The sequence below is a fragment of the Thalia democratica genome, chromosome 6, assembly GCF_965202585.1.
Source record: "Thalia democratica chromosome 6, ktThaDemo2.hap1.1, whole genome shotgun sequence".
Classification (NCBI taxonomy): domain Eukaryota; kingdom Metazoa; phylum Chordata; class Thaliacea; order Salpida; family Salpidae; genus Thalia; species Thalia democratica.
Genome location: NC_139170.1, coordinates 64,611,317 through 64,639,153, shown reverse-complemented (window position 1 = coordinate 64,639,153; position 27,837 = coordinate 64,611,317). Strand labels below are relative to the sequence as shown.

The 27,837-nt window shown below is 23.1% G+C and overlaps 2 protein-coding genes across 2 annotated transcripts; both read right to left on the bottom strand.

The window, feature by feature from the left end:
• Nucleotides 1–784: 784 nt before the first annotated feature.
• LOC145839330 (uncharacterized) lies at nucleotides 785–5,338 on the bottom strand. Its single transcript, XM_082946918.1, has 2 exons — nucleotides 4,713–5,338; nucleotides 785–1,490 (listed from the first exon to the last, which is right to left on the bottom strand). Exons 1-2 carry the CDS (start codon nucleotides 5,336–5,338, stop codon nucleotides 785–787), a joined length of 1,332 nt encoding a protein of 443 aa, XP_082803044.1.
• A 2,957-nt stretch (nucleotides 5,339–8,295) lies between these two features.
• On the bottom strand, nucleotides 8,296–27,026 carry LOC145839329 (uncharacterized). The gene is made up of 4 exons (XM_082946917.1): nucleotides 26,856–27,026; nucleotides 20,331–21,003; nucleotides 14,378–15,150; nucleotides 8,296–9,108 (listed from the first exon to the last, which is right to left on the bottom strand). Exons 1-4 carry the CDS (start codon nucleotides 27,024–27,026, stop codon nucleotides 8,296–8,298), a joined length of 2,430 nt encoding a protein of 809 aa, XP_082803043.1.
• Nucleotides 27,027–27,837: the final 811 nt, after the last annotated feature.

The window sequence follows — 27,837 nt, the reverse complement described above, 5'->3', positions numbered from 1 at the left end:
AGACTTTTGACCACTACTTTATTAGTATTTTTTTATTTGAATTATATATACATCGTAAAAAACAACAAATTACGTTAATTAATGACTAGTTTTTAGTTGTATTTATACTATTTTTAACTTAAGAAATATACTCAAATATAAAATAAATAACCTAAAATAACAGCAAAGGTGTAAATAAAACTTTAAAAGTTATAAGTAATAAAACTTTTAACTCCTTGATTAGTAAGGCATAGTCAGCAATAAATTTAGCAAGAACTTTTTTGTTGATTTCAATAAGTCCAAAACATATTTTCAAAAAAAACAATATTCAGTATGTTATAATTTAAAATAATTTACTACCTTTTATTAGCATTTATCAAACAAACGATTATAAACACTCTAAAAGTCGTTAAGCTAATATTTCAATAAGTTATTTTTTTTTAGTTAAACAATAACTTAAAGTGGTTGTTTTTATATTTTTTATAAAACTAACTTTCCTTAAGCTCATATCTATTTTTTTAGTTGTCGAATATTACATTTGATCAGCATATTCAAAATAAAAACAATTTACACTGTTTTTAAATTTTATTATAGTAAAAACAACAACGGATCTAAAACTTATGTACCTTTATATGAAATATATCTCATCAACATTAATTTATACACAGATTTATAAATGTTTAAAGTTTTGTTTTTATAGTTTTAAAAGAGAGTTTTTACATAGTTAAACACCTCCATCAAATCAAATAGTAAAACAAGCCAGAACATTATAAGTTATATTATTTAAAATTATACATCAAAATAGTTATACAATTGTTTCGACTTGATTACAATACTTAGAATTGAATTCAGATATTGTTTTAAGATAGTCATAAACAATGCTTCTTTGTATTTTACACTTCAATTCTTGTTGCTTTTCTTTACTAAGTTCCTTATGATGAGCATGTATATGCCTATTTCGAGTAGAATTATCAGTAAACCATTTGCAACAATCTGCACAACCATAAGGTTTTTCTCCTAAGTAAATTCTGAAGTGTCTGACTAAACTATTTTTATGTGAAAACTTCTTCATACAAATATCACATTCATGAGTCTTTAATTCGGTATGAGTCAACATGTGTTGATTCAAAATACTACTTCGAGAAAACTTCTTCTCACAAACTTCACACTGATGTTCTTTTATTCCAGTATGAATTAACATATGTAGTTTAACACTACTTTTTCGAGTGAACTTTTTGTCACAAACATCACATTTGAAAAGTTTATCTTTGGTGTGAGTAACCATGTGTCTTTTTACGTGAGCTTTTCCTGCGAAATTCTTATGACAAACAAAACATTGAAACTCTTTTTTACCACTATGCACCAGCATGTGTTTTGTTAAGCTACCTTTAAATGTGAATCTTTCATCACAAACATCACATGTGTATAATTTTTCTCCTGTATGAACTCTTTTGTGAATTTTCAGGTAGGATTTACTTTTGTAAGTCTTCTTGCAGACATTACAAGAAACACTTTTAACAATGATATTATTTTTGTTTTGATCAGAATTATCCATAATTTAAACTTAAGTGCTAAAAATTTCGTCAATAGTGTAACATAAAAGATGATTGATGTACTTAACTTAAACTAAAATATAATTAATTTTTTAATGATAACTATCAATCGATAAAAGCTATTTTATAATAAAAAATGTTTTTTTGTGAAAATTTTCATCTGATTTTTTAAACTTTACAATTAAAGATAGAAACAGTGTATTTTATTATAAGATGATACTAAGTCAATATTTTTTTTTTTGAAAAACAGCATATTTCAAAATGTATTAAGACTGGTTTTTAGGAATATTTTTGTTAGAAATTATAAGATTACTAGTTGGCTAAAAGTTATATGATTGGTCAAAATTAGTTACAGTAATTAAAATAAAAAAAGATGTGTATTCAAAATTGTGCACAATAGTTTTATTTCAGATGCAAAAGTTAAAAACAAAAGTTTTTATTTCTGAGCTTACTTAATTTTAAAATTCTCAAATTGATATTGAATTGCAGAGTAACAGTTATAATTCTCAAACTCTCTTGAAATAATTTCATTTTACAGCAGTAAAGCTGTTTTAATAGTTATACTTTTGTTCTCAAAAAAGTTTAGCACATTTACTTTTATCTAATAATTGTACTAGGGTACATTCATCTAAAAATGTTAAATTTCAAAAAGTTAAAGTAAGCAATATATAATAATTTCATTTTAGTCTGGATTGATTTAATACTTATATAATTTTTTAGGGTAAATGTTTCTTATATCCTACTTAGAAAAATTAATATTTATACAACTTTGCTAAAGTATGAGATAATAAACTTTAAGTTTTAATACAATTTAAGTGTGATTAAAACGACCAAATACTTAAAAAGAAAACAATCTCTGTTTTACTTCACTTTACATGTTCTTGATAAATTGTTGTCGTTTATTCAATGTGGCAGTAAAATCTTAGATTAAATATTCAGATAGAGCAGAAAAAAACACCACCTAAACAAACTAAATAATTTAGTCGATTAATTTTAAAATTTTACTGGTAAAACAAGTCAAACATAACTCATCTCTTTTAAATACATTTAACATGATATTAACTTGGAATACTTTTTTGAAACTTTTGTAGTATTTTATACATTTATGGTTGTCGAAAGCTGTAATGTATGTTTCAATAGTTATCCAGTTTTTAAAGGTAGTCTAATCTGCTAAAGTATGAGATAATAAACTAGTTTTTACTAAAATTCAATTTAATTACAACAAAATTTTAATAATTAAGCTCTTATGTACTGAGCACTCTTAATCATACAGTTTAACTGAAGTAACGTTAAAAGTATTACTAATTTGTTTTTTAAAGTTTGTGTCGTACTTAAAAATGAAAAACATATTTTTTAATATTAAACTTTATTTATAGTTTAGGTTAAAAATAGTAGCGTTATATTAATGCGATGATTACTTAAAATAAACATGAAATAAACTTAAAAAACAAATAATTAACTTCACCGCACGATCAACAACAACAGCTTCCGAGACAACAGTGAAGCGGTCGTTTAAATTATATGAACTATACAGTTATTTTAATCCAAACTTCAGAAGTTTCAAACAAAAAAAAGTAGTTATAGATAGTTAATATTAGTATGATTTGATGATCGAAAGTTATCTTTTTAAAGAGGATACTTTTTAAAATTAAAAACTGTAAAAATTAAAAATAAAAACTTATTAACCTTATTATCAATGAATGCAGTAGATAATATAATAATCAGAAATATGCTGTTAAATTAACTATAACTAAAATAAACTCACTTATACCAAAATCAACTGTAGTAAATGCTTAGATTACACTAAAGTGTTAGAAAAATATAAAAAAAAACTTTATTAAATAGTTATAAAATATAAGCTTTTCTTTTTTTTTTTTCTTGAACTTTGTTGTACTTTAATCAGTTTTTTTTGTCGAGTTAAAAAAGCTGTCTACTCAAAATTTAAAAAAATATTATTTATCTAAAATATTTTTGAAGTTAAGTCAATTTTGAGTGATAGATCTTTAAAAAAAAAATTATCAACTAACAAAAAAAATATTTATTTTATATATAACAATTAGTTCTAGATAACAAGAGAAAGCTTTTCATGAAGCTTCATATTCTTAAGTAAAATTAATAAACTACTATTGCATCAAATAGTTTTGAAAACATAATTTTGTTTATAAATGTAGTGTTGCTGCTCTTTTAAGTAAGTTTGTTTTATAATAAAACCTAATTACTTAAAGGCATAATCCTCTTTAGATAATTTATTTATTACTTTTGTTCTCATAACTCAAAAAGTTATAAAATTGGTTCTCGGATTAAAAAACAAAGAGAAATCAGTTTTAAACAGGTGTTTTAATCTCTTTTATTTTTTGAAAAGAATACATAAGCGATTGGAAAACTTTTAATTAAATTAACATTTAAAACATAGATATAGTTTTTTATTAACCAATTTATAGCAAACATGTCAGTGATAGTATTAAAATATAAAAAGAAATTCAAATTTTCATATAAAATCTTTTTTATACAGATTGAGTAGATTAAAAAAAACCTAAACATTAAACCAAAAATTACTAAATGTTGAATTTTGTAAGACCAACAAACTTATTTAAATGAATCATTTTATTAAAACACTAATTTAAAGTTTTTTACCGTAAACTGTTACTTTTTTTGAATGAACAATGAGTCATCAACTTAAGCACTAATTAAACTTTAAAATAAACTATTTTTTAAGATAAACATTAGTATTTACATCGATTTGAAAGGTAATTTCAATTATTACTTCAAAATATTTATTATCCCTCAGATCGGACTTAATTTTTTTCAGTTGTATAAAAACATACCAGATTAAGAAATTCAAAATTTTCAAATGTTTTTTTAAAATTGGTATACTAAATGTTATAATTGAATTCCCTACCTTACGTACCATTATAAAAAAAATCAATATATTTGAAGGTATAAAAAGGCTTAATGTATATAGGTTAAAAGAGTTTTATAAAGTTAAAATAACTCAATAACATCTACTTAAACAGAACTGGATTGTAATAGTTTTAGTGGTAAATTTTGAATTGTATTGTTTATAATCTTTGGATTAGCTTAATTTTAAAACAAACTATCTGTTAACAATAGGTCTCCTTAGCATTGTATTCGGCTATTGTCGTAAGGTAGTCATGAACAATACTTTTTTGTATTTTACACTTTAGTTCTGATTGTTGCTCTTTACTTAACTCCTTATGACAAATACGTATATGCTTACATCGGATAGAACTTGTAGTAAACCATTTTCCACATTCTGCACAACCATATGGTTTTTCTCCTAAATGAGTTCTAAAGTGTTCAACTAAATTGCCTTTCTGAGTAAACTTCTTATTGCAAATATCACTCTCATGAGCTTTTAATTTGGTGTGAGTCAACATATGCTGTTTCAAATCACCTCTACGACAAAATTTCTTTTCACAAACTTCACACTGAAAGTCTTTTACTCTGGAATGAACTAACATATGTGTTTTTACATGATTTTTTTTAGCAAATCTTTTGTCGCATATATCAAATTTGAAAAGTTTATCTTTAGTGTGAGTAACTGAATGTTGCTTTAAATTAGATTTTTGAGCAAAATTTTTATGACAAACATGACATTGAAACTCTTTTTTACCACTATGTACCAGCATATGACTTGTTAAGCTTCCTTTAATGATAAATCGCTTTTCACAAACATCACATTTGTATGGTTTTTTTCCTGTGTTTATTATGTTGTGAAATTTTAAGTAGGACTTAGTTTTGAAAGTTTTCTTGCAAAAATCACAAGAAACACTTTTAACAGCCATATTACTTTTGTTTTGACCAGAATCACACATAATTTAAACTTAAGTGCTAAATGTTATGTTTAGAAATGTGTGTAAAAACTGAGGTATTTAATTTAAATTAAAAAAATAATTTGTTGTTTAATAATAACTTTCTTCAATAAAAACTATTTAAATCAAAAATTGCGTGATTTGAAAATTTTCAACTAAGTTTGTTAAACTTCACAAATTGAAGCTAAAACCAAACCAAAAAAATATATTTTATTGTAAGATGGTACTAAATAAATACTTTATTTAAAAAAAAACAACTTGTTTTAATATTTACTAAAACTGGTTTTAGTAAAAACTTTTTTTGTAATATTATTTATTAGATTACCTGTTGATTAAAAGTATACGACTTTGTCAAAATCATTTGAAAAACTAGAAAATTAAAAAATCTTTAATATACAATAAACAACAATATAAAGCAAAAGTTGTGTACATTAAATTTTATTACAGATGAATTTACTATTAACAAAACTTACATTTCCGAGCGTTATTTTATTTTTAAACCATAAACTTATATCAAGTTGAAGAGAAATAATTATAATTCTCAAACTTACTTAAAAACATTATATTTTGCAAGACCAAAGCTGTTTTAGCAATTATCTTTTGTTCTTAAAAAAATTAGCGATCATTTACCTTCTATTTAATAGTTGTACTAATAGAAAAATATTTTAAATTTTAAGTTTTAAAAACCCTAGATAAGCAAAGTATAAAATTGAATTTTAATGTGGAGTGAATTTTGGTTTTTGTATATTTATTTAATTAATTTTGTTTAGATTATTTGTTTTTACTCTGACGCTGGCAAACTGATATTTGTACAATTTGTTAAGTTGTGAGATAATAAACTAGACATAAAACATTTTTTAATTATTTAACAACTTTATTATTATTACAACTTAAGTGTGAATAAAACTGCCAAATAGGTTAGAGAGCAAACAAAATTTATTTTTACTTCATTAGAAAATTGATTTAAAAATAAATTTATTTAAATTTTAGAGATTGTTGTCGTTTAGTTAAGACATTGAAGAGTTTCAGGATTAAATAGGGCATAATAAAACATCACCTAAATATAGCTAAATAAACTAAACACCATAAATCAATACATAAAAAATTTAACTATGAAAATATATCAAAAAACAATTGAATTATTTAAAAACAGTTTTTTCAGAAAATTTAGCAGTTTTCTTATTTATAAAATTAAATTCATGATTGTCGTCAGTTATAATGTATGTCTCAATATTTAATCTGTTTCCCTAATCTGCTTTTAGCAACGTTAAAAAATTAAGTTATTAATCAATAATTGTTATTTTATTTATTACTGTTTCTCCTAAAAAGTACTTCAGAGCTTTTAAAGTAACAAGCTAAAGTAAAAATCCTTGAACAAAACTTAAATATTTGAGGTCTTATGTACTGAGCATTTTAATTTACACAGCTTTCAACCTTATGCAACGTTTTAAGTATGACTAAAGTTTTTTTTAAAATAAACTGTTTTACTTTAATGTATTTTTGAGGAAAGAAAATCAGTTTTTGACGTACATAAATACAAAAACCGTTTTTTAATAATATTAAAATTTATCTACAGTTTATGTTACATAAGTAGCGTTATAATATACAATGATTACTTACTATAAACTATACAATTATTTCTATAAGCTTGAGAAATTTAAGTTCTAACTGTTGAAAAATATTTTTGTAGCTTTAGATAGTTGATATAAACATTTGTTGTATGATGAGAAGATCAAGAGGTCTTTTTGTACACCAGATACTCATAAAAAATTGTTAGCGTGTTTGTTTAGTGGTCATTAAACTTACTTTTATAACATTATTTTAACTTGTACTTTTGTTTAGTGTACAATAATTATATGAAGTTATGCTAACGTAGTTCAAATAAAAAGGTAAAATATAAACGGATATAAACAGGTATGCAACTAGTTTTTAATAATTTTTTTCGAGATATTATAAATTTCTTCCCAGTTTTTGAAAATATACGTTTTTAAGTCTAGTTTTAGTTTAAAATCAAGTTTAAATAAAAACCGTGTTAATTGGTATAACATTTAAAAGATAGTGTACTGCTACCGTAAAACCATTTTTTTAATATCAATTTTATTTAAGAACACATTACAATTTGGGCTATATGTTAAATTATTTTTTAGTGTAAAATTTAATTTTTCTACCTAGCATGTAAAATAGTTGTTAATTATCTAAATTGTAGCTACCATGTGTTATTTCTTTATAAATAAGTTTTACCGAATAAAGTTATATTGTTTGGGTAACTATCAAAAAAAATTACACTAATTCTTTTTTCAATATTACGTAAAATAAATCATTATTAGAAAAATTCTAACTTAATCAAAATTCAAGTTTATAGTTATAAAACTCAATAGTTATCGCTAAGTAAAGCAGCAAAACTTCTTAACTACAATTATTTCTAGTTATGTGTATTTGTAAGTAGTTGTTATATTTATTACACTTACGATAGCTTGATTAACTGAGAAATTATTTAAAAATTAATCTCTTTAGTTTTAATTAGTGTTTTTTAATTCAGTTATTTTTATCTTTATTTGATTAAAAAAACTAAACTTGTTATCAAATTTATTTTATTGTCAAACAAATATAAACTCAAATAAGTAAACGAACAATAAAATAATTAAGAAAATATAAAGTTTTATAAAAGTAATAATTACTGCCTCTAAAGCGTACATACCTTTCAATATTATTTATAAAGTAAACAACGAATAAAGGAAATAATAACTTCAATAAATTCTAGTAATATTTTTAGAGTACGCAAATATGACATTAAACATATTAAAATATACACAAAAATAGGTCATTACAGATTAGTATAAAGATTTTTCTGATACTCATTTATACATCATTTAATATGTAGTCATATTATTCTAATATTTATTTATTTAATAAAAAACAAACCGCTAACATCAAAGATATTTAGAATTGTATTCAGATGTTGACTTAAGATAGTCATAAACAATTGTTCTATGAATTTTACATTTCAGTTCAGATTGTTGTACTTTACTTAACTCCTTATGGTGAGTTTTTATATGCGTATTTCGATTAGAAGCTTGAGTAAACCATTCTCCACATTCTGCACATCCATAAGGTTTTTCTCCTAAGTGAATTCTAAAGTGTTGAACTAAATGAATTTTCTGTGAAAACTTCTTCTTACAAATATCACACTCATGATCTTTTACTTTGGTGTGAGTCAACATATGACGTTTCAAACTACGTTTTAGGGAAAACCTCTTCTCACAAATTTCACATTGAAAATCTTTTGTTCCAGTATGAACTAACATATGTGTCTTTACACTACCTATACTTGTAAAACGTTTGTCACATACATCACAATTGAATGCTCTTTCTTTAGTATGAGTAACCATGTGCTGTTTTAATGCATCTTTACGTGCAAATTCTTTCAAGCAAACTATACATTGAAATTCTTTTTTTCCACTATGTACTAACATATGACAAGTCAAAGTAGACTTTTGAGTAAATCTTTTGCTACAAAGATCACACTGAAAGTCTTTTTTACCACTATGCACCAACATGTGCTTTGTTAAACTGCTTTTCCAAGCAAAATGTTTACTACAAATTGAACATTGGAAGTCTTTTTTACCACTATGTATCAATATGTGATTTTTAAAGTTGCTTTTCCAAGCAAAACTTTTACCACAATTTTCACAATTGTATGGCTTTTCTTCCGTATGAACTCTTTGGTGAATTTTAAGCTGTGACTTATATTTAAAACGTTTTTTGCAAACATCACAATTTATACATAAAGCACTTAAATTACTTATTGTCCATAGTAAGTAAACAAAACCTTTAAGTATTAAAGGTAAGTATTTGATGTTTATCAAGTTTATTTACTTTTAGCTTATAACTAATGATATTGTCAACATAAAATTAATCCAATTATTTTTTAATTTTGTTACCTTTTTGACAAAAGCATGGGAAATCAAAAAGTTTTATTTAATATATCTTTTTTAGTTTTCCCTTGTCTACGATTCCAAAAAATATTTTGATATTTTACAAATATGTTTACTTTACTTATTAAACAATTTCTTACATATGAACATGTAATTTTGAAACAATTTTTTGGAAAACATTTTGTAATTCTGTGATATATGGTACAATTAGACTTTTAAATGTATACATTGTTTAAATACGCATAAGTTAGAAAACTGTATGAATTAGAGTGCTCAACACATATGAGCTTAAATATTATAAATATAATATTTTCAACAATTGTACTTTAGCTGACATTGTTTATCCTCAAAAGATCTTCAAAGGTTTTTATGTAACAATAAAATAACATAAAGCACACAAATATATATATTGTAAAATTAAGTAACGAGAAAGTGTATAATTAGTAAATTTAGTTATACACTTAAGTAAATATAAGAAAAAATTTTTAATTTGAAAATAAAAACTAAACAAATACACCGGACAAAATAAGTTCCAACAGTTAAATAAGTGGTTTTAATATTGTTAGAAAACACTTTTTATTGGCATCTTAACAATAATATTATTAATTAATTTTATGATTAAATATTTTCTCTGTGAGTAGTAACTCTAAATATAAAGGAAGAAACATTAACTGAATTTAACTTAATGTGCACAGTAGAATATTTTTTATAATTGCGTATTTTAAAAAATAAAAGAAAATGTATTCTAATTTATACATTTAATACAAAAGTTATATTGAGTTTATTACTTAACATTTGTTTTACGCTATAGCGATGGTCACAAGTAAACAAACTAACAAGTTGCAATGGACAAACACTTTATATGGTTTTAAATGAGTAATTAGTTGAATAGGTAATTAGTAAATTAATTCTATACAGATTATTAGTAACAAGTAATAAACTCAATATAACTTTTATCTTAACTGTATGAAGGCTATTTAAGTGTGAAGCTCTCTAGAAGTTTATGGTTTTAACCTCAATGTATTTTAATTTATCCTGGTTTCTCTAGAACACTGGAATCTGTAAATAAATTTAAATAGTATTTGTTAATTTATATCATATAAAATTATAAACTTCTCAATATAAGGTATTCTTTAATTTGATCAAAATACTGGTAAATGTCGTTGTAAACAAATATATTAATAATTATAAAGGAATTTTTATTTTAATTTATACAAGTGCTAAAGTATATTGGTGAAGAAAATATTTTCTTTTCTATGAAACTAAACCTATTTTAGTAACCAATTTAAACTATAACTTCACAACGAAATATATTATCTTTACAGCCTTCTGTACTAAATATTTTTACTTTAATTGCATATTAACACACCTTTTTGGTGTTATCTTAACTATTTCGTCACCAAATATATAGGTTCTAATAATAACTAGCCAAAGTTTTCTAAAATAATCGAATTAACTTCATACAGCAGTCAATTTTCATTAGTTATTTATCTAACTATCAAGTTGAAATTGGTTTGAAATTGAAACTGAAACTTTAAATATGTAAACAATATACACATTTAACCTCTTTTCAAAAACTTAATTAAACCAGAAATGTTTAACTTCAACTTAAATAATTTAAATAAATATGACGTTCTAATCCATGGTTAAACTTTTGTATTAAGCTTTGTTGTTTTCATATTATTAACTAATGGTTATAAGTTCACTTAATTTTTATAAAATATCAAAGAAAAAATATGCACATATTTATTTTACAAAACTTATTTTGAATCATTAAAATATACTTTATATTCAGACATAATTATATAATACATTTATTTTACAAAATTTCTTAAGTACTCGTATCTAAAACTTTAAATGAGCAAGCAATGTACAAGTTTAACTTTTTAAAAAAAAACTAAAACGTAACCAGACTCAAAATTTTATATTAAATAAGTTAAATACAATTAAATATTAATTATATAATTTAAATATAACTAGTATTTTTGATCGGTTGTTAATCTCTTGTAATATATTTTGTTGTTTTTTATTTAAATTGTGATTGATTTGATTTCTAATTTAATGTTTACTTGAAAACATCACAAGTATTTTTTTTTTTTAAAACGTACTCTACAGCCTGGAATCAGTATTGATTGAGGAAGAAAGACCTGAGTTAAATACGAAAATTGCATTAAATGGAAAAGAAAAGTCATTAAAAATATAATAATTAACATCTTTACTTCAGTTTTACTTGCTAAACTCTAAAGTTTGTATTTATTCGAATTTATTCACCATCACAATTTAAAGTTATTTTTACAGTTGTTTAGTAACCAAAATGTTTTCAAAATATATCTAACATTTACCACTTGACAAAGAATTTTTTATAGTTTTGAAGAGATTTGTGTAATATAATATAAAATAAAATAAGCAATCTCTACGTAATAATTTACAAATGGAATATAAATAAGTTTAAAATTATTTCTATAGTATAACATAGTATATTGTTTTTAGTTCATTAGTTTGTCAACTTTGGGAAACAATGCTTTTTATTAGTATTTAAAAACAATTAGTTAACAACTAACATTTTTTAGGCTAACTTTAAACTTAAGTAAAATTTAATTTTTATCTGTTAAAATAAACTACAATTAAAAAAAGATACTCGAATTAAAAAAATTCGATGAAATTTTTATATAGCTAAATTGGTAGTTAAAAGAATTTAAAAGCTTGAAAGCCACACAATTTGTCAACTTGAAAAATTATTTCTTAAATTATTTCACTACAAAATTCATCATGTGGACTGTTTGCTATTGTTAAAATAAGCAAATTATTTAAAAACACTCACTGCCCAATACGATCAAATTTAAAAACTACTAAACTTTGCAATAACCGGACGGCTAACGCTATATATAAATGAAATACTTTTTGTATTAAACTAGCTAAAAACTATAGTTTCTATAGCTCTATGTGATACCAAAAATGTTAAATAAAACTTATTTGGAATTATGTCTCATGAAAATTAATTCGGTTATAAATCGTTTTTTATGCTGTTTACTTAGTTAAAGATAGTCTATCTATTTTAGCTGCAAATAATTAATTGTTAACTTCAAAAGGGATCAAAAATAATTAATGATAAGATTTTTTTTGAAGTTCATTTTTTTTTATGATTCAACAAGACAAACGGTTCAAAAAACAAACTGTTTACAATATAAAGGTTACCAAGTTATTCAAAACAATTTAATATTATAATAAAATTAAGATGTAGTTGTGTTTTAAAATATTACGAAAAAATGTTTGATTCACGTTTTTAACTTTAATTTTGATGTTGTAAAAAATTGTTTTTAACAAATTCTAAATCTGGAAATTTCAAATGTTTAAAAATAAATAATGTACAATAAAAACAAAATTGCAGTCATAATAGTTTACGTATATTAAGGATAAATTTTATTTGTATTAATTTATGAACAGAGATATAACAACAAAAAAATTTATACGGTTATAGCTATAAAAAATATATTTATAATATTTAAGTAGCTCCATCATTTAAAATAACGAAAAAAATGTAGCCTCAAAAATTAGTAAGTGAATTTTAGTATTAATTAAAATTATCCATAAAAAAGATTTAATTAAAGTTTACCGACAATCTTAATTTTATAACAAACTGCAAACAATAAATAGAATTATATGATGGTCATGAACAATGGTTCTTCGGATTTTACACTTTAGTTCTGATTGCTTTAATTTACATAGTTATTGATGACAAGTACGTGTATGATTACCTCGATTAGAACTTCTAATGGACCATTTTTCACATTCTGCACAACCATAAAGTTTTTTCTCTTAAGTGAAATTTAAAGTGTTCAACTAATTGGCTTCTCCGAGAAAACTTCTTCTTGCAAATATCGCATTCATGAGCTTTTTATTTGTTCAACGTGTGTCGTTTTAGATGAATTTCCCAAGAAAACTCTTTGAACAAACTTCCGATTATGTTCTTTTATTTTAAGATAAGCTATCATATGTGTCTTTACATTACTTTTTGTACTAAAATTTTGTCACTCATATCACAGTTCAGGTAAACAGTTCAAATTTGATCTGAACTGTTTGCAGGTTATAACTGAGCAATACCCGTATAAAGCTATAAGTGCAGTTTTAAAGACTAAATAAAATAAGTAATTGATTATTTTATTAATAATGAAGTATTTTTTATAGTTCATTAGCTTGTACGCGGGTTAAATCTGAGCACTATTTGAATAAAGGCGAATTGATTTATTAAATTTTTTACTAGAATTTTTTCTTAATTAAAAAGCTACCGCTGTATATGTAAACAATATACTTTTTGCATTAAATTAACAAATAATTATTTTTTGTAACCCAGTGTAAAACCAAAAATGTGAGTTAAAACTCATATACAACGAAATTTAACTAAAAGTTAAATCTGTTATGACTTATTTTTACCGCTGTTTAGTTAATTAAAAATGATCTATATAAGATTTTTATTTACTTTTATTAAACAATAATTTAATAACGCTTGTTAGATTTACACTATAATTGTCAATTAGTTATGCACAACAATTTTTTTTTAAGATTCATGTAAAAGTTTTTGTTTTAAAGTACTACAAATAGTACTTTATACCAATTTTTGCACAACAATTTTTTTTAAAGATTCATGTAAAAGTTTTTGTTTTAAAGTACTACAAATAGTACTTTATACCAATTTTAATGTCACAGAAAAATATTTTTTACAATTTTATAGTTAAAAAAAATTAGAATTAATTAAAAAAATAAATTAATAATATATAAAAATAACAGTCTTATAAATTTTATTAAAATAAATATACGAATAGAGATATCACAACAAAAGTTTATATATACATAGCTTTAAAAAATATCTTTTTTTAATATTTAAGTAGCTCAATCATATAATAAAAATTAATAATATTTAAAATTATGAAATAATATATAGAGTTTCTAAAAAGTATTTATCAAAGTTATACATAAAAAAAATGAGATATTTAAATTTTACAGACAAATTTAATTTTATAACAAACTGCTAACAATAAATAGAATTATATTCAGAAATTGTTTTAAGGTAGTCATAAACAATAGTTTTTTGAATTTTGCACTTCAGTTCCGACTGTTGCACTTTACTTAATTCTTTATGATGGGTTTTTACATGCCTTGTACGATTCGAACAATCAGTAAACCATTTCCCACATTCTGCACAACCATAAGGTTTTTCTCCTAAATGAATTCTAAAGTGTCTTACTAAACTATTTTTCTGCGAAAACTTTTTCTTGCAAATATCACATTCATGTGATTTAACTTTAGTATGAGTCATCATATGACAATTTAAATCACTATTTCGAGAAAACTTTTTCTCACAAACTTCACACTGATGTTCTTTTATTTTAGTATGAACTAGCATATGTGCCTTTACACTACTTTTTGTACTAAAACTGTTGTCACACATATCACATTTGAAAAATTTATCTTTAGTGTGAGTAACTGAATGTTGTTTTAAATTGGATTTTCGAGCAAAATTCTTATGACAAACATGACATTGAAAATCTTTTTTACCATTATGCAACAGCAAATGACGTGTTAAATTACCTTTAGTGGTAAATCTTTTATCACAACTATCACATTTGAATGGCTTTTCTCCTGTATAAATTCTTTTGTGAACAACCAATTTATATTTAGCTGTAAAATTTTTATCACAAACATCACACTTGTATGGTTTTTCTCCGGAATGAACGCTTTTATGTCTTATTAAACTTGATTTATATTTAAAGCTTTTCTCACAGACATCACAAGTAATACTTTTAGCATTTAGACTATCTCTCGTAGGTACATATTCATCCATAACTAAAGTTGCTAGACAAAAGCTATTTGACGTGAAAACTAAATAAAATAGAAAACAACATTTATCAAGTTTGTTATCCATTTTTAAAAACATATTACACAAAATATAACTACAAAAAGATTTTGAAGAAACCGTATATTCTTTTTTCTTTTTATTGTTCATAGACAATTTTATACGATTATTATCTAATCATATTATAATATTTTAAAGCAATTAGAAATGAAATATTTAAACTTTAAGTATAAAACAACAATACAATTTTTTTTCTTTATTTGTTTAACTAACGGTTATTAACTTTTAAAAACTTGGCACAGCAGATTACTGAATTAGAAATTTATAACCACTAAACTTATTTGATATAATTTTAGTCAAAATTTGTTATAAAAATTTTTGTAAAAAATAATATTTAATAACAATTGTGTATATTAAATTTTATTTCATATGCAATTGTTGTTAATAAAGTCTACCTTTTAACTTTTTTTATTTTTAAACCCTTATATAAATATCTAATTGTAGAGAAACAACTTTAACTTTCAAACTTACTTGAAAACATTTTTATTTTCCGGGAAAAAAACAGTTTTATAGGATAAAAGAGTTTTTAACAATTTAAACAAAACTTTTGTTTTAAATTTTTTTGGCATTTAGTTACTCTTTCCATTAGAGTTTTACTAAAATAAAAAAATTATAAATTTTACGCTTTAAAAATATAAAGCAAACCAAACAAACAAAATTTGATTTAATCCGGATAAAATATTGGCTGTCAAAAAGTATCTTAATTTAATTTAAAGTTTTTTGTATTTAACAATGGCAAACTGTAATTTATACTAGTTTTTTTTTTAGTTAATAAACTAGACTGAAAGCACTTTTTAATTGCTGAAATTTTTAAATTATACTTATTAAAACTTAACTGTGAATAAAACTCTCAAATAACTTAGAATAAAACAAAATTCCCCATAAAAAGGAACCAAAAGTCGAATTTATTATATGAATTTTTGGTCGTTTAGGTCAGACATTGAGAAATTTTTTGTTAGGATAGAGCAAAAAAAAACCTGAATAAACTAAAATAAACTTAATAACTTAGTCAGTATTTATAGAAATTTTACTAGAAAAACAAATATAAAAATAGCTGAATTGTTTTAAAACCATTTGATAACATATCAAATTGCAACACTTTCTCAAAACTTCGTAGTTGTGTAGTTTTTTAAATTCATAGTTGTCGTTTCGCAATGTATCTTTCCATAGTTGTTCTTTTTTTATACATCGCTTAACCTGCTTTTAGCAACGTTGTAAGTATGATTAAATTTATTCTGTAAGTGAAGTTTTTTTTTCTCTTTATTGTTAAAAAACGTTTTAATAAGAAAAGCGAAACAATTTTTGTCGTACTTAAAAATCAAAATTCGATTTATTTTAATAAAAGACTTTATGTATTATTTAGGTAAAAATGGTAACGTTATATTAATTTCATACGATAACTATCACTATGAACTATTAATTATAGATAATGAACTTTACCGCAAAATCAACAACAACTGCATCCGAGACAACCTTAGACCGGTTTCATCATAATCCTAATTTCAGACATAATAATCAGGTAAGCATAACCATATGATTTTCTGATTAAATGTGTGACTAAATCACTTTTTGTTTTAGAACTTTCTTTTTGCAAATATCATAGGTTGTACTGTAGTAAGAGTCAACATATGACGATTCAAATCACCTATTTGAGAAAATTTCTTCTCACAAACACTACATTGAAAGTTCTTAACACCAGTGTGAACTAGCATATGTTTCTTTAAATAATTTTTTCCGTGAAAATCTTTTGTCATAAACTTCACATTTGAGCGTTTTTCTTTGGTGTGAGTAACTAAATGTGGTTTAAAGTAACCTTTAATAATATTTGTTTTTCAGAAAAGTTACATTAGAATTTTTTTACTACTATGTAGCAACATGTGAATTATTAATTTATGTTTTTAAGCTAAACTTTTATCACAAGAATCACATTTGTAAGGCTTATTTTCTGTATTATCTGTCTTATGGTCGTTTAAACAAAATTAATTTTTAGATTTTTTCTTGCAAAAATTAGAAGTCATACTTTTTTGCAATTATATTAATTTTGCTTTGACCAGATTTATCTATAGCTATAAATAAACTAGCTAAAATTTACGTATTTGACATTTAAAACTTTGAAAACTTAAATATTTTAGACTTTACTTGTAAAGTAAGTGTTGTTTTATTGGATGTTACTGAAGTAGCGTGTGAATATTCGTTTCTAGTAAATCTCTCAATACATAAATCTGAATTAAAAAGCTTTTCTTTAGAGCGAGTAACTGAATGTTTTTTGATAACCTTTTAGAGCAGAAAACTTTCCAACATCATGTAACTTAAAGTGTTTTATTCCAGTACAAACTTACATATGTATCTTAACATGACTTCTTAAAGTGAAATGCTTGTCACACAAATCACATTTGAATTCTTTTTTTTTTAGTGATAGTAGCTAAGTGTTGTTTTAAATCGCAACGAACAAGACATATAAAATTTTATTTTCGAATTTTGTCTAAATTTAATATTAATCAATACTTACTATTATTTTACATTTCAGTTAATCTACTGTACAAAATAAGTTAGTTTGTTTTTTTTTAATAAAATATTTTTTAGTTAAAGTAGAACATAATAAATAAAAGTAAATATTTTTTGCACGGTATTTTACTTAAATTAAAGTAGTTTAGTCTTCTACAAGTTAAATGGCATTTATTTGGTCCTTTTAAATACTTAAACTTTTGTACATCTATTAATTGTTTAAAAAAAAAATTAAAACATCTCGTCTGATTTACAACTATAGAAACTTTTTGCAACCTGTGAAATGTGGCTTGTCAAGCAACAATCTGCTTTTTAGTTAAAATCAATAATATTACTTGACACTATTTTGAAGCAATTAAAAAGTGTATACTTTATATTATTAATAAACTATGCATGATTTTTTTTATTTTAACGTGTTATTGCGTAGTGTTTACTTTGGTTTTGTCCGTTACTTGAAGATCTATTCAAACTAAATTTAGATGAAAATACTTAAACAAATATCTCCGAGCTTAATTAAAGTTAGGCTACGTAATAAAGTTGAATAAGTATACTATACTAAAAACCTGAAAGTAACTTATCACATAAGTTAGAAAACTCTAGGAATAAAAGTGCTCAATACATAAAAACTAAATTATTAAAGTTTAAATTTTGTAAGGCCATTAAAAAGCGGATACAGGATTCTTTGAATATAAAAAATGAACTAACTTCCAAGTACCCCCATTTTAGATCTACTAATTTTTAATTTTTATTTATTTTTGTAAATATGATTTATGTTGAACACACCACGCTAAGTTTTCTTTATTATTGTTATTACTGTCAGTTCAAATATATGTATGATTTGACGAATGTTTAAACTTAGTTTTTGTTGTCCAGTCAATTGATTTTCCCAATTTTAACTTAAGTACATAATAAAAATGACCAACTCTTTACGAATTGATTACTTTCTCATAACTTAATCTTACCCTATATATTTTTTGGCTTCGTGTTATTTTATTGTTACTTATAAAGCTTTAAAAACACTAAAAAACAATGTAAGCTAAAGAAATAATAGCAAATAAATTTTATAAAAACTACTTACTAAACTATTAAAAAAAAAATCTGTTAAACAACTTAAAACTTTATTAAGACGCTCAATGCAAATTTTTACCAACCAATTATGATATACAACAGTAAGTAACTAGCTCTAAAAATTCTTATAATAAGGATAAACGGGTATACTCACAATTCCCACCTACGCACAATTACCACCTGCAGAACTCCTAACAAAAATGTTTATTTTTTTACTTTATCTGTTTAACTTATTTATAATTTACAATTTTTTTATTTATTCTCACTGATATTTCTAACCCTTACCCTTATCAGGTGGGATTAGGATACAGCACTACCAGAATAAAGGTAAAAATGCTACACTAAGGATTCAACTTATTCTAATTAACTGACTAAGTTGTTGAAAACAAAAAACTCTTAAAAATTTATCAACTTTAAATTTCAAAAATATTTTACCACAAATTTTATCATGTTAGTTCTATTTACTACTATAATGATAAAACGCTTAGTGTTTTGTTAAAGATTAAGCTTATATCAAAAAAAGATTTCGTTTTTTTTACCTTTAAAATTGTTTTCAAAATTAATTTACCACAAAATTTTATTTTGGGGATGTTTACGATTAAAAAAAAAAGCAAACTGTTAAGTGCACTCACTCAATACTCCATGCGATCAGATTTAAAACTGTCAAAGTATTTGTTAACTGGAAGGCTAGAGGTATAACAATAGTTTTTATAGCCATTGTAATACCCGAAAAGTAAATTAAAACTCATATGCAATCAAGTCTAAGTAAAAGTTATATCTGATTTAGTTTATTATAAGTAGTCTATCCATTAAACCAGAAAATACTTATCTGTAGAATTTAAAGGGACTGACAATTTTTTAGATGTTAAGTCCTATTTTTTTGAAGTTGATTACTTTTTAATAAACAACAATTCAGTAAACGGTTCTTAAATTTACATTATCTTGGTACACGTATATATATATATTATATGCACTTTAATTAAACGATGAACAGGAATTTAGCATTTTAAATAAAATCAAAAGGTAGTTTTGTGTTTTAAATTATAACAACAAATTATAAATTTCTATTTTAAACTTAAATTTTTCTATCACAAAAATATGCTTTCAACTAATTCATATTTTATTAAATTTGAATTATTTAAAAAAGTCTACATTATATACAAAATTAATCTTTATTGTTAACGTTTATATATAATAAACTTAATTAATATAAACTTATAAAAGATAAATCAAAAAAATTTTATATTTAATAGCTGTTAAGTAATTTGTTTTATTCTTGACTAGCTTCATTATATAAAATACCTATCAAAAATAGAGCCTAATAAATAAGTGTAAATTATAAATAATAATAATTAAAATTATACATACAAAAAAAGTTACTTAATAATTTACCGATAAACTAATTCTTATAACAAACTACTGACAATAATTAGAATTGTATTCAGAAATTGTTTTAAGATAGTCATGAACAATACTTCTTTGTATTTTACACTTCAGTTTTGATTTTCTTGACTAAGCTCCTTATGATGAGTACGTATATGGTTACCTCGAGTTGAACTTTGAGTAAACCACTTTCCACATTCTGCACAACCGTATGGTTTTTCTCCTAAGTGAATTCTCAAGTGTTCGACTAGATCACCTTTACGAGTAAATTTCTTTATGCAAATATCACATTCATGAGCTTTTACTTTGGTATATATCAACATATGATCTTTCAAACTACATTTTCGGGAGAACTTCTTCTCACAAACTTCACATTGATGTTCTTTTATTCCAGTATGAACTAACATATGTGTTTTAACATTACTTTGTCGAGTGAAACTTTTGTCACAAACATCACATTTGAAAAGTTTGTCTTCAATGTGAGTAACTAAGTGACGTTTCAGATCACCTTTTAGAGCAAACTTCATATGACAAATATGACATTGAAAATCTTTTTTACCACTATGTACCAGCATATGTTTTGTTAAGTGACTTTTTCCAGCAAAACTTTTGTCACAAATATCACATTTGAATGGCCTTTCTCCCGTATGAACTCTTTTGTGAACAAGTAAACAATGTTTAGCTGTAAAACCTTTATCACAAACATCACACTTGTATGGTTTTTCTTCTGAATGAACTCTTTTGTGTATGATTAAAGATGATTTATATTTAAAGCTTCTCTCACAAACATCACGATCAAAACTTTTAGTATTTAGACTATCTCTGGTAGGTCGATACTTATCCATACTTATTTTTATTAGACAAAAACTATTTAATGTGAAAAAAATAAAAAGAAGTATAATACAATGCTTATCAAATTTAATGTCCGTTTTCAAATAGAACATATAAATATATCACAGATATTATATTACTTTTAAACTAAATACTTTTAGTTATTCTTAGAAAATAACTTTTGATTACAGTAAACTAATTTTATATAGACTAACTAAAGTTTAAGTTATAAATTGTATTTTGTAAATTGATAAAAAAATATAACTAAAAAAGTGTAAATAGATTTTATTTTAAATGAGTAAACGGTTTCTATTATGGAAAATAAGTAGCTTGGTGAGTATGTTAAAAGTGTTAGAAGAGTAGAAAAAAAAATTAACTATTTTGACGTTAACCTTTTTTGGCAAACAAGTAATACTTTTAGCATCATTCATGTTAGGAAGGTTAAACTACTCAAAATGTGAATAAAATTTAATATTTCGGTGTATTTTTAAGCTTTTCAATATAAATTTTGTGTTTAAAAAAAAAAAAAATCAAATTTTTTATGTTTTTTTAGTAAATAAGTTGATTTACAAATTCTTTTAAATTTTTTTTTATTTAATTCATTAATATCGTTTTTTCAGAATGTGTGTACAAAAATATATCATAGTTTTGATTAATAATTAAACAAAATTAAACAATAAAAGCTATTAATTATAAAAACTAATAGCTTTTATTACTTAGCTTAAACAACTATTTTTCTTAATATTATTTTAATAATATTTTGTTCAACATTGAATTATTTTAGAAATTTATTTTAAATTTTAAAAAACAAAATCTAAATGTAACAGAATATTGACTGTTAAAGAATTTTAATTAAACAGTGATTAATAGTTACATTAAGACTAGTAACAGAATGATTTTAACAAACAATCATGACCATAAAAAAAACTTAAGCATAAACAAGATATAATCTCCTTTAAAAAAAAGTATATGATATTCATAAAAACACTGTTAAATGCTTAATGTTATTTGAAGACAGTCTAGTAAACTTTTTTTCTAAATAAATATAAAATTATCAAATGAAAATATAAACGTAACTATGCGATATTCATTATTTATATACCTCTATTTAGATTTTAAAAGTGAAAATAAAAAATCTTCAAAAGTTTTAAAATGTGACATGTTATTATGATTTGTGTAATCAATTATAATTAATTTTATTGAATTTGATTAGATAAATAGCTAAACAATTATATTAATATACATGATTTAAATAAAATCTTTTTGATTTGTTTCTATATAACGTATTGTTACTTTTCAATTTTTTTATGAAATTAATATAAATAGAGATGTGCAAACTAAAAATTTTATTTACAACTTAGTTAGAGTGACAAAAAATTTCGACCTCTTCAAGTGAAAAAAAAAGTAAACTGATAACTAAACAAAAAGTGATTTAGAAAATGATTTTTAAGTACTCTAAATAAACATATTTTGTATATAGTGACATTTTTGATAAAACATTTATTTAGAAATTTAATATTGAGAGTCTTTCTCTTTGGTATGCATTTACCTATTTATCTTTACAATGCTTTTTTCAGTGAAACTTTTGTCCCTTACATTTTAATTGGACCATTTTTCTTTTGTGTGAATAATCATGTGCCGTTTTAATAAACTTTTATATTGCAATCTTTAAAGTAAACAAAAAATTGTCTTTTTATTGATTTCAACAAAAATCATTTTCTTATTTGTTGTTATTATGTTGTTAAAACTACATTTTGTTTGTAGTAACTTTTCAAATATAATGAATATTTGTTTTTCAAATACCATGTGTTTTTATTTTTACATTAAAGTAATTTTTTAAACTTTAGTTCAAATTTATTATTTATAAAAATTCGATTATAATTATTTTAACTGGAACTTAAAGTAAGGTAGTTTTTGCAAATAAAAAGGCATTAGGTTTAAGTGAGTTACAAAACAAGTTAAAAATATACGTTTCTGTCGTCTTAAATACATTAAAAATAACACTTTTACCAGTATAAAGTAAATAATCAATTACAGCCTTTGTCAAATAGCTAAAATTAGAACTAAAATACAGTAGAACAGTTTATTAATTTGTAGTTTAATAAATTAAATAAAGTCAAGTTGTGCAAATTAAATATTTTCATTTACAACCAGGTTTCGGTGACAAAAATTGCGACCTTTTCAAGTATAATAAAATAGTAAACTTTACATAACAATGTTGCTTATCTAGAGTGTTGTTTATTTTAATTTTTTTTTAATCTAAATATCGTAAATTAAATTTTTATTAATAGATAATTAATACTTTTCGAAATAAACAATTTATAAAACAAAATATTGTTTGAACTTGTTCAGATATTATAAAATTTTTTTTTATATAAAACTAATAAGATATACGTTAAAGTAGTTTTTTCTTAGTAATTTTGTTTATTGAATGAAAAAAAAAAGTGCTTAAAATATTTCGTTCTAGGTGTACGAAAAAACTTTTCAGTTATCAAGTTGCAAACGACTTGGTTATATTCTAGTCTTGTCCTGTACTAGTAACTGTTTTAGTTATTAAAATCCTACTAAAATAGTTTGAAGCTTAAAAAATGATATGTATATAACTTTTTTTTAAAGCTTGTTTATCTATATTTTTAATTGTTTCATATACGTTATAGTTATGAAATTAATATTAATACTAGCAATTTATAAACAATATAGTAAATCGTTTTTTTTCATAATCTCATTTTAATAAAAGTAAATTTTAGATTTAAGTACTTTTACATTATATAGACTAAACAATTAGTTTTTTATTTTATTAATTTAATTATTTAGAGCACAATTAAGGATATAAGGTCTAAATTTTATTTCTAATAAACAAAATTAAAATAAAAACTAAGAAGCACATCTTTTATTTGCTTTTAGCATGTAAAATTAAATAGTTAAAAGTTGTGAAAATAGTTTAAAACTACTTATATAATGGTCTATTTGTATAGAACAAGCTTTGATATAAGTTAAACCAGTTTTTCGGAAAACCTTCTTAAGTTTACTTTAAAGTGTAGTACAAGATATTTTGTTATGTTATAAAAAATGTTTAAAAATGAGCTTGTACATTAATTTAAATAAATTTTTTAGTAACACCATTGTTTAAAAGATTCCGATTATATAAAATACTTTAATGGTTTATTAGACTATCTATGTTTAATATTAGTTAGTATAGTAAATAAACATTGTAAGAATTGAAAAAAAAATATTAACAAGGGTGATCATTAAATTAACAACCTTTTATCTTAATATATTTTAAGTAACTGGATTAAATGTATTAGTTGTACAGTAAATAATTGTTTTAGATAACTTCGTCAAAAGAAAGATTACTAGTTACGATAAATAAAAAGAAAAGTTTTAGTAAAAGTGTTATCTTAGTCTCACATTATTATTATGACAGAAAAATAATAAAGTACTACTACGCTAATGATGCAATGTTATTTAGAAAATTAATCATGGTAACTGCAACTATTGTAACACCAACATATATGACTTGGTGTACAACTTTATAACCAAAATGTTGCTTTGTACACCAGGTCCTAGTATCAAACATTTTAACGTATTTTTGTTGTTCAATATACAACATAACAACAAATAGGTCGACGAAATAGACATATTTATTTAAAATAAGTTACTGATTAGTGTAGTAATAGAATGGCAACAAGTTTATAAGCATTAGGTTGTATAATACAATAGTTAACTTTGAGAGGAAAATTAAATTTTTAATTTTCAAACACATTTATTAAACGTTCATAAATTTAAGTTCAACGTCAGTATAAACAAGACTTATTAACCTAGTATTTAAATAATAAAATTCAAAATTTTCTTTTTACAATTGATATGTTACCAGTATTTAGTTGATGCTGTTTAATTTACTCGTACAAAATAAAGAAACAGTTATGTAATATAAGAACAATAATTATATTAACATCATGTTTACGTTTGTTTAGTTTCGATCTTTTACTAATACTCATTGATTTTATCAAAATTATTATTTCCGACTAATTTAAAAACATTGATGCGTATTTCTTAAACTCAAAAATTTAAATAATATAATTTAAAATAAAACTCATATCTTTCAATGTTTTTAAATGTTAAGAAATAAAAAAAATTAAATATTATTCTGATGTTTTAAACGTAAAAATCATATTTTATTTTATTTATACTTAAATACGTTTTAAATTTTATATCAAAAATATATCAAAAAATACTTTTAAATTACACTTAAAAAACTAAGAAGATGTTAGATTGAAAATAATTATATATACATCGTAAATTATACGGAGTATCATTTACATACTTGTTATCATTCAATTTTAAAACTTAGAAGTTGTTTAGCTAAATATATTTACTGAAAAATATATAAGAAATACATAGCGTTTGTTAATTAAATTTATCTTCAATTTCATTAAATACTGAAAAATAGAAGAAGTTGTATTTACACATTACACCTAGTTGTTTATATATTACTATTTGATCGGAACAAAAAAGTAGTTTAAATGTTTAGTAAGTGAGGCTATCATGGAAATTTATAAACAAAATAATGTGCACAAAAACATGTTGTGCATATTTAAGACGCATTGGAGCAGTTTTTAAAAAAATACTTATTGAATTATTGTAACTTTTATCGATATTTGTAAGGTTTCTTAAATTTCCTGTTTTTTTGTAATTGAATGTTTACGATTTATAGATAAAAAATTTTAAAACTTCTTAGTTAAACATATTTTGCTCGATTGGTTTTATCCCTAGACGGTTAATAAAAGCAGAAATAAAATAAAGTTTTTTTTTTAATTTTAACCTAAAATATTTCTATGCTAGTTTGTAATAGGATACTTTGTAATGTATTTTTTTGCTGACCATTTAGAATTGTGTAATTATTGTAGTAAAACTACTTGCTGAGTTTAGAGGCTTTTTTAACAAGTTTTATTATCAAGTTTGTCTATAAATATAAACATATTTGTTAATTAAGTTAATTTAGCTTTAAAGAAGTTCAAACCCCATTACCAATGACATATTGAAGAAAGCTAAATGTTATATTGAGATTTTTTTTATATTTTCTTCAAATGAATTATTACTTTTTTCAAAACAATTGTTTTACAAGCAATTACTAATGGGGATTGTTAAGTTTTGACTAGCCGATCAACTTTAAAAAGTAAATAGTTTTTTCTTAATTTATTCAACTTAACTAGTTCATATTAAAGGAAGATCAAATTAACTGTTTTGAAGTTACTATTCTAAAATGTGTTTAGTTATTTTACTATATAAAAAGATAGTTTTTTTGTACACTACAGCCTACGACCAAATATTTTTAGGTTTTTATTATGTCGTTAGTAACACACTGTAAACAGAGAAAAATAATTTAGTTTTAAATTTAAATTCCTACTAAAAATATAACTTTTTTTTTTATTTCTTACAAACTGTAAGCTGTACCTATGATCCAAATTTTGTTGATAATTCTATAGAAATTCTCATTAAAAAACAAAAAGTATGCTAAAGTGATACATAAATCTAAAACAAGATTAACAATATTACTGATTGTATAGCTTCTGTACTGATAAAAATTATAAGTTCATGAAAAAACAAACGTAATAGTTCTTCCGTTTCTGAAGGAGAAAAAAAAATAATCGAATTTATAAATTAAAAAAAAACCCAGTAACATCGATTAATAAAAACTTGTAAAGAGTGTTGTACAGTATTTAACAAAACTGCTTATTTTGCAGCTACTTAGAATTGAATTCGTTTATTGTCTTAAGGTAGTCATGAAAAATACTATTTTGTATTTTACACTTCAGTTCTGATTGTTGTTCTTTACTTAATTCTTTATGATAAATACGTATATGCCTATCTCGACTAAAGCTTGTGTAAACCATTTACCACATTCTGCACAACCATAAGGTTTTTCTCCAGAATGAATTCTAAAGTAGTCAACTAAACTATTTTTCTTAGTAAACATCTTCTCAAAAATATCACATTCATGAGGTTTTACTTGGGTATGAGTCAACATATGAATTTTAAAATCACTATTTTTAGAAAATTTCTTCTCGTAAACTTCACATTGGTGTTTTTTTATTTCAGTATGAACTAACATATGTGTCTTTTCATGCGCTTTTTGAGCAAAACTTTTGTCACTTATATCAAAATTGAAAAGTTTATTTTTAGTATAAGTTATAAAATGTTTATTCAGATTAGATTTCTTAGAAAAGTTCTTCCCACAAACATAACATTGAAAGACTTTTTTCTACTATGAACCATCATATGTTTTCTTAAATTACTTTTTGTAGCAAATATTGTGTTTTGCCAATATCATATTTAAAAAGTTTATCTTTAGTATGAGTAACAGTATGCTGTTTTAGGTTGTGTTTAAGTATAAAGTTTTTATGACAAATATAACATTAAAAGTCTTTTTTAACGCTGTGTACCGACATATGTCTTTTTAAAAGGCCTTTAATGATAAATATTTTGTCACAAACATCACGTTTGTATAGTTTTTAATCTGCACGTACTCTTTTGTGAAATTTCAAGTAGGATTTAGTTTTGAAAGACTTATTGCAAACATCACAAGAAACACTTTAACAACCTTATTACTTTTGTTTTGACCAGAATAATCCATATTTTAAACTTAAGTGCTAAAAGTTATGTTCAATAGTGTGTAACAAAACAAGGTTGATGTACTTAATTTAATTTAAAAACAATTAGTTGTTTCGTGATAACTTTCAATCAATAAATACTTTTTAATAGAAAAAATACTTTTGTAAACATTTTTATCTAAGTTTTTTAAAATTCACATATTAAGTCTAAAAACGGTGTAATTTACT

Coding starts and splice junctions, on each gene's coding strand:
- LOC145839329 (XM_082946917.1), bottom strand. CDS start 27,026: ATGTTGACTCATACCCAAGTAAAACCTCATGAATGTGATATTTTTGAG. Junction 21,004..26,855: donor TAGTCGAGATAGGCATATAC/GTATTTATCATA, acceptor AGTATGGATAAG/TATCGACCTACCAGAGATAG. Junction 9,109..14,377: donor GCAAAATTCAAAAAACTATT/GTTTATGACTAC, acceptor TTTAAATATAAG/TCACAGCTTAAAATTCACCA.
- LOC145839330 (XM_082946918.1), bottom strand. CDS start 5,338: ATGGCTGTTAAAAGTGTTTCTTGTGATTTTTGCAAGAAAACTTTCAAA. Junction 1,491..4,712: donor GAGCAACAATCAGAACTAAA/GTGTAAAATACA, acceptor CATTGTTAAAAG/TGTTTCTTGTAATGTCTGCA.